The 8,661-nt window shown below is 38.7% G+C and overlaps 1 protein-coding gene across 4 annotated transcripts in view; it reads right to left on the bottom strand.

The window, feature by feature from the left end:
- Positions 1-7,658, bottom strand: part of LOC127639617 (target of Nesh-SH3-like) — a 29,988-nt gene extending 22,330 nt beyond the window's left edge. For all 4 annotated transcript variants that reach the window (XM_052121730.1, XM_052121729.1, XM_052121728.1 and 1 more), the window contains exons 1-2: positions 7,424-7,658; positions 1,526-1,705 (exon numbers count right to left, since the gene is read on the bottom strand). In XM_052121730.1, the coding sequence (XP_051977690.1) occupies positions 1,526-1,705; positions 7,424-7,514 (271 nt within the window). In that variant the 5' untranslated portion in view covers positions 7,515-7,658. The remainder of the gene's footprint in view (positions 1-1,525; positions 1,706-7,423) is intronic.
- Positions 7,659-8,661: the final 1,003 nt, after the last annotated feature.

An 8,661-nucleotide genomic window follows, 5' to 3' on the forward strand; every position in this document is an offset into this window, starting at 1 on the left:
GCAATGATATGGACATTTGAGACGGTGCGTGTGTGTGGTGTTTAAGGATGGAAAGATGCCATTAACTGTGTTATGACCATCTGCTGTGCACGTGTACCAAATTCAAATCTCAGCACACACTGTAAATTTTGGAATGACGATTCTTTAGCCTGCGGCCAATGTTGAATAATGATGTAACTGTGTGTTACTGCGCTGAATTTGCAAAGGTAAAGAAGCAGAATCTAGGCCATAAACATAGGTTAAGAGGCTGTTTGGACCAAATGATTCTTGCACTTAAAAAGCTAGGCATAGTAGGCTGCATGATTATAAAAAAAATTATAATTGTTGATTATTTTCCTTGATGTTGTAATATCGCTGCATGCCATATTTTATATGTTGTCTACACATCCAAAATAAGATGAAAACCCTGTTCCTAAATGGGCAAATTTACATTGGCCCTCTTAGAATCATAACAACAAGGCTGTTTATTAAATGTTGAATAAATTAAAGACAGAAGCGAGCAACCATGATTGGTTACATTGCTCAACCACTGCAAAAACAGGCATTAAATGAAATTTTTATTTTGATGCAACATGAGCTGATATGCATGGACTGCTATAACTGACAATTTTTATGACTAGTTGACTGTGCCAGCTGCAATTGTAACCTTGATTGTTTATTCGATTAACTGTGCAGCCCTAAGATGCAAATCATGGAACAGAACACAATTGTCTCAAGGCGCGTTTTAAAAGTTAAAGTTCTTTTAAACGTGATACAGTGTCTAAAAATGCAGTACTCTAGTGTGAAATGCTGAAAAAACACCAAGACACAGGACAACACTCAAAGACGTCCATCTAGCGATTGTTTTGGTATGCATGGCCCCTAACACCTAACACCTTGTCAACTAGAGACCCTACCATCACCTTCCACCTTCTGTTTAAGTCGTCTGACATTGTGAAGTGTATGAGTTGGCAAAAACCACAGAATCCCAAAGCAACTTCAGCCTGTTATACCTTTAGAAACTAAATAAACCACCTGGTGTTGGCCTCTTATGTAAAGACTAACATTATCTTTAGGGTACAAGGAATTTGACCAAACCATAACCTTCTCAGTCTGAACTCTGTGATTGGGGTTCCTGGGTGAATTGGGGTTAATGAAGATGAATAGAGAACAGGAAATCATTTTACAAGGAAAAATAAACATGCCTAGTGTTACTGGAAGTAATGTGTGACCTTTTGCTGTGGCTTGAAGGAAGTGTTATAGTGGACTTTCTTCTGCATATTTTTGTGATTACATAAATAAAGGGGTTGTAAAAGCTGCAACGACCCCATTCATTTTGGGTTCAATTACAGTTTAAGTTTGAAAATAATGGAACATTATCCAATTGTAGGTGCCCAAATCAAGATGGTGGTTTAAATGGATTGAGTGATGAACCTTTTGTGGTTACTCCTCGAAGCCTGTGCTAACCTACAAACCACTAATGTTGTTTGTGGGTTTCATTCACATTATAGAAGACTTTGGTCTCTGTGGTTAAACTCAAACTTACCAATTTCAGTCTCGTAGGGTTCTCCATTTTCTGGGAGCTGGATGAACTGTTTGGAGAACATGCTGGAACCATAGCCTAGGATGTAGCCCTCAAGCTTGATGTCAGGGTTGGGTCGAACAAACTTCAGAATTATGGTATCTCCAGTAGCGTTGATGCGAACCTTCATATTCTGTCTTCTTACTGGAAAGAGAAAAGAAATGGTATCGAAATTACTTTTAATTGGCTCTTTAAAAAAATATTCATATTTGACATTCAGTGGCAGTAAAAAGGAATTTCCTAAAAACCGTTCAGAGTGCCGCAATGAATAAATGATTAATTACTTAAAGTGTAAATACAGAGAAAATAGCAGGATTTTATGTTTCCCGTGTGTTGGATGAGGATTGTGAATTTATAGGGTTTATTGATTTATGAGGCCAAGGGGGTATGGAGGAGTGCAAATGTGTGTATCATGAAAATCATCATCGAGGTAAATCAAGGACAATTGTTTTCACAGTTTGTAGCTCCTCATTGCTCCGTGCAAAGCACAGTAGCACATGGACCTCCAATATTATCCCTCCGTTACGCCACACTATATTATAAGGAATTATGAGCCATTGAGGGTTTGTATGATTTTGAGAATCTGACACAGTCGCATATCAAACGTCACATTTAAAGTGATCGGTTCATTACCTCTCTAATTCTGGGCCAAGCAATTCATTATACATTACCTCCTTTAATACCAGCAAAGTCTTTCACTGTCATTTCAAAGACTAATTTTCAGCATGGAAAATGTCCCGACTCCGTTTCAGATCTACTCTAAATCCAAAAAGCCATCAGATTTTTCCACTTACACCTTGCTATCAATAAAAAGTGTTTAACGATTACACTGGGTTAAAGAGGCCATGGAAAGTCATCCTTAAACTGATTTCAACTGGCTCATTGTGGGCTTTTGGAAAAAGGTGTGTTTATCCAACATATAAAAATAATTACAAGCTTGATAGTTTTGGCTTATTAGCATCATCTGTCAAAGTCACGATGGAGCATCATCTTAAAACACAACTGGTCCTACAATGAAAACAGAGGATTGGAAATTCTACAGGCTAATACAGTAACTCTTCTCATCCATGGCTTCTTAATCTTTTGAATCAGTTAAACAAACAAGAGGAATTGTGTGTGGTCAAAGAAGCTGCTGGATTTGTACATGGGAAAAAGGGCATACTTCAGAGTTATGGAGACTGTTGTAAAATTAACTCCTCAGTGGATGGTATACAAAGCACTTGGTAGGTGACCTCTGTTTGAGGTCTTCGCTAATATTAAACAGATATTTACTTTATCACTTTGATTGACTTTAATTAAAGGGCACGTGCAGTCTTGTTTCTTTAATTATTCTTTCAAATGTATTTTTTTATTTCTAAAGTGTGTCAGTGTTGTTTTAGACTGGGCCAAGGCTCTGAGTCATGTGGTGGGCATGATTCTTGTGGTTGAGTGGTATGAATGATTTACCTGTGCTCACCAGCTAGTCACCACAGAGCTTTTAAATGTTCCAGCTGAGGGATGTGTTCTATTCCCAAAATGTGATTCTTTAACATCTGACAAGAGTCATAGAAAAGTCATGTTGGAATTACAAGAGTTTTACAATGCCAGTGGAGAAGGACTGAACTGTTGTTTGGCCTCTATGGTCAAAGGCGAGAAAACAAAAGAGGGAATATTTTTCAAGAACATCATGGAATATTTGTAGGCAATGGAAAATCCATGAATTTTCTGACTTTGTAAATACTCCGTTGTGTTTTTTGGGTTATATATATTTTGACTTGCAAGGCTAAGATACTGTTTTTCCTACAGAATGGTTTAGGGATTTTTCAAAACACATAAACAAAGACCAAAACTTCTCAATGTAACTCGTCCTGGAGCTTACAAACTACATCCACAAATCTTGGCACAGTCCTTCAGTCTATTCTGACTCGGGTACTAGAACTGATCATACGAATGGTTTTCTCATAGCGGATGATGAAAAATCTGAAAATATTTCAAACGAGCAAACATTTTGGTGAATCTAAACTCTTACTGTCTAAAAATAGCTTTGTCTCTTTTGTCTTTGTTCAAATGAGCCAATGGAATGTTGAATTCAATCTTCAAATGTCAAACCATTTAAATGTAAACAAACATACAAGGCAATTTTCTGCTCTCTATCTCTTGCCTTTGCCCATTCATACATCCATCCATCTATAGAATCTTTCAGACAAGGCTTTGTCAAGCCAATATCATAGTCTGTCAAGACAAACTTTACCTACAGTATATAGTTTTCATTTAATATAAAAAGAAAAATCTACAGTCATGGCCACTCAGCAGTACAATGTAATCCACAGGTGGAACATTATAAACTGTTATGTAAAATAATAGAATATCTCCAGCATTCATTATTAGCATTGACCAAAATTTGCTCTAGAAGTTGTACCTGAGGACATAATCATGCCTTTTACAAAGTCAACAATCCAAAACTGGATATCACATCTCTGCTTCGAGAGAAAAACACTTCCTATCCCTCAGAGTATCCAACAGATCAACTGCTTATAAGTGGTCAGCCAAGTCACGTTGCACACTTCACTTTTAAAGTAAATACAATTACAGGTGGAAACGTGCTATAATTTGAGCAATTAATGGTATTTTGCTCCCCTAAAATTATTTAGAAAGATTTGTTTCCGGTCACATGTATCCATACAACAACAATTATTCTTTCCTGTGTTTTTCGAACACAGAGATTTGATGCAGTGCCCTAAAAGACTAGAATCGCAGAGGGTGGGCCAAAGACACGGATATGGGGAAAGCACAAGGGGGTTGGAATATCTCATTTGACACCACTGACAAGTATAAGTATGCGTGTTATTTTCTGGCGCTTGAGTTGAATGATTTCCAGACCGAGGCTGATCAACCCACATCCAAAGCCCTGCCCCAAGGAGTATTCTGTAAGATACAATACTTTTTTTAGCATTTGCATGAATATGGTTCGGTTTTATTGTACTGTGCTTCGTCTGGTACTTGTTCCACTTAAAACATAATAAATAAAAAAAAACTGATTTTTCGAAGGGTCTGTTTGATTCACAGCAATCCATTTGGACTGAGGCCACTTTATGCAAGGTACTCGCTAAATCTGAATTTGTTCAATTTATCATATTAAGTGATTTATTTTGAAAATAAGTGCTCTTTTTTTCATAAGTCTTCATGTTCAGGTCTTTCAATATACAACTTAAAGTAATTTGAATTCATTTTTAGTTAATAGAGCACTTTACTTGGAATAAACTAGCTCTTTTGCACCACATTGTGACCCAAATATTCATGAAGATGATTTAAAAATGGCACTAAACTTCATAATAAGTGAATCACCTGAGGGCCCAGAAGGTGTTTAAATCTACCATTTTCCCAGACTTCAGCAAATCATTCACCTTCCAGGCACATTTACAACAGAATGGATCTCTGCACTCAATAGCTGCTCTCCTCTCCCCTTCACCCCCCCAAATCCTTTCATCCATTCTGTCTTGTTCTGACAACTCTGAGGTGCTCATCCAGACATGCATTAATATAAACTTGTTTTAGTAGCACTCACCTAGTAGCAACCTAACACAGTATCCAAGGTGTCCCAAACTCTCTCAAGGATACTCATCCCCAATGCATTCCTTACATTTCATTTATGCCTTTCTCTAATTTACCCCATCTTAAACCAGCCAATCTTAGTTTATCTCCCAGCCTGGCCAAATTGGTGCTCAGTTGGTTTTGCTGGTCGGCATGTTAATCTCCCAGGCGGTCCAGCTAAATAGAGCATCAAACCATTTTAAAACCAGGTAACCAAGCTGGGAGACCAGCTAAGACCATCTAACCAGCTTTTGTTAGTTTTAGCAGGGATTTTTTTTTCCAGCAGGATTGACAGACACGTTAATCCAAAGCAAATTACAGTGCATCCAAGATACTCTTTGTAACTCAAACACATGACCTTTGCATTGCTAATGCTATGCTCTACCAAGAACACATTTTTCTTTTAGCTAGTGTATGGATTCAGTAATCTGGTGTGCATTTTCGACTTCCAGTGCTTGCATTGACAATACAGCTGCCTGTACATTTTTTGTTGAGCCATGTTTGTCCACAGCATCTGAAAGTACTGTAACAAGTATAAGCTTCGTCTGAGCCAGGTGGGAAAGCAGACACCTCAGACAAAATTTTCCCTCTATTGGGTCAATTATCAAATCAAATTCACGAAATGATTCGTTTTCAACATGTCTAATGCACAAAAACGGGGTATTTCTTCGGACTTGTTAAACACAACCACTCCCGTTAATTTGAACTCTCTGTCTGCCTTTTATCCAGCAAGCATCTGTAAAGAAACGGAGCTGGCCATTAAAATATAAACACAGAATGCTGCTGGGCTGATTGACTAGCTGTGCTGAGTGATGCCAGTACAGGAGAGTGGGCACTGAGCCAAAGCAGACATTCTCCCCTCCGGAGATGGAGGTGGTTTTTAATAGCTGATGAACAGAATGCTTATAGCGAGCCGAGAGCTTGTATTTCTAATGTTGTAGCTAATCTGAGCACAGAGATGCTAGGAGTATGAGATCTTGCAAAGATATGGTGTTGCCCACTCAATAGGAAATGTTCCAACAACTTTGACTAACGTTATGTAAAGGTTAGGAACACACATTCATTAGTATTGGGTAAAAGTTCTCACAATGTTAGGACAAACCTTTCTTGGTACAAGATTGTTCTATAAAATAGATTTCTTTACATTTTTAAATAAAAAGGGATAAAGAAGTCAGCAAATTTAAGTGTTCATTCATTTACTTATGCTTACCAGAATTACATTCTACTCAGGTTAAGAAAACTGGATATTGTCCTAGAACCCAAATGTAACGTTTATAAATGTCATGGCAACATACATTTTCTTGTTAGCTCAAATGTATACACACATTCAACTGCTGTTTTCAGCACACGCACGCACGCTCGCGCACACACGCGCGCGCACACACACACACACACACACACACACATTAGAACACACACAATCAAACTCCCTCATGGAATATACATACACACACATGCTGCGGTGCAGATTCTAGCATGTTACACACTTAACTGCACAAAAGAAACATTGATTTTGGCCAGCTGCATGTGCCATGAGGTAACCATTACAGGTCTATTGTTCTAAGACTGTGTTTGAAATTTTAGTTAATCAAAATAAAATTTGTCACTTTGCCTAACTAGCACAAAGGCAGAAATTAAGGTCTCTGGCTTGTTTCTGAAGTAAATTCTGGATTCATACACCAGCACTGTAACGATTCAGCAAATTGCATATGCCTGATTTTCCAGCACTTTTCAGGTTCCATTCATCCAAATGTTTTCCTTTGCATAGTTTAGCTTTGCCCAAACTATAATCATAAATAGACACTGTATACAGTATATAATTGCCCCAATACATGCTTTATTCTATAACAAGCAGCACATGCACTCCCAAATGCACCTGCAGGTGTGAAATGTGTTGTATATTCTCTTTTGAAAATCAATGAAAACAAAACTGATGCATGTGAAGCCAGCACACCTTGCAATGCAAATGCAACAGGTTAATAGAACTTGAACTACAACTAGGCTCTAAACTTTCATCTCAGTTGTACCAACTGAACTTCAAATCAGCATGTCATTGCATCACACCACAATCTTAAATATACAAACTAATGCACCATGCACCTGCAGCACCATGCACCTGAACTATTTCTTTGCATCACTTCACAATCTTAAATACACCAGAACTATTGAACTTAGTATCTTGTTGTAGTTGATGCTTAACACCTGCAACTAAAATCTTTCTTTGTACTATATGTGCTCTTGTACTGCAAGGCATAACACTGCAAGCATGCAGCAACGTGGTGCTGAACTTGCCTCTGACCCTCTGCGCGGAGCTGCATGCTAGGAGGAGAATTCCTGTGAGCGTCAGTAAGAGGCTCAGGTGGAGAACAGTGTTGCCTGTCATGGTGCTCTGCTCCAGTCAATAGAGGATGCTGCCCAACTTCAAAACGAATGCTGGTGCTGCTGGTTCTTCTGATGGTTCTGGTGTTAGTTCAGGACTTCTTCAGCTCTCTATGTGCAGCTGCTGAGTGATAGACAGTGTGAGGAGTCCTCTAGGATGTATAGTGACCGGGGAGGGAGGAGATTGCTGATGCAAGCCTCAATCACACCCACCCAAAGTGATCTACATACACACACTTGTCAGGGGTGAGCATGGCTTTCATTTTCTCTCTTCTTTACACACACTCTCTCTCTTTTTGTCTCTCTCACTCACTCACTTTTTCTTCCATCAAGGAAATTCCCTGCAACTGAGGGTGTGTGCTGTTCTCTACAGTGTGTATTGTACTCTAACAAATTGTTTGGACCGAGTACATGGACTTGGGGCACACCTCCCATTACCCAGAGAACACAAAGGGAATATGGGTTCCAAGAGGACTGTAAAAGAGAGAGCACAACAGTAGGGAACAAGGCCAGAAACAAGCTTTATACAAGTACACAAGTGCAGATGTGAGTGATTGGCCAATGCATCGCCAAGATGGGGTCCTATTTCACCTACAGGTCTTATGTGTGCTTTTTTATGGGTTTGGTGACAGCCAACCAGAGTACATAAGGAGGTGCAATAAAATCTGTGCTAGTCGGCGGTAGTCGACAATAGTTGGCTCCAGGCTGCTGATTTTCAGGCCAGCCAGGGTTTAAAGAGTTCTTAGAAAATCTAGTCAGATTATATCAAACATGCATGATAAATTAGAGCTGACTACCCATGACTACAGAGGAAATCTCAAAGTGTATGATGTTCCACAACTCAAATCTGAAGTCACGTTGAGCAGTCAAAGGAAATCGAGCGCATGGGGCTGCAGAGCTTTAGAAATGTAGATGCCAGACATGCAAGCACTCAACGTAGAGATTAAAGGTGCACTCGTTATTTTTTTTTCCTCATTTAAAGGTCTTACTCCTAAAAAAATTTATTGTAATTTTGAAACAAATAAAATCTAAGATGAAGACTTATATCAGTATTCATAAGTCAAATCTGTAACCTTATAAAAGCTATTTTATTCTACACTGAGTGGGTCCTCTCATTGTGGCTGCCATTTTTGGTAACCATCTTGTTATTG

The sequence above is a fragment of the Xyrauchen texanus genome, chromosome 48, assembly GCF_025860055.1.
Source record: "Xyrauchen texanus isolate HMW12.3.18 chromosome 48, RBS_HiC_50CHRs, whole genome shotgun sequence".
Taxonomy (NCBI): Eukaryota; Metazoa; Chordata; class Actinopteri; order Cypriniformes; family Catostomidae; genus Xyrauchen; species Xyrauchen texanus.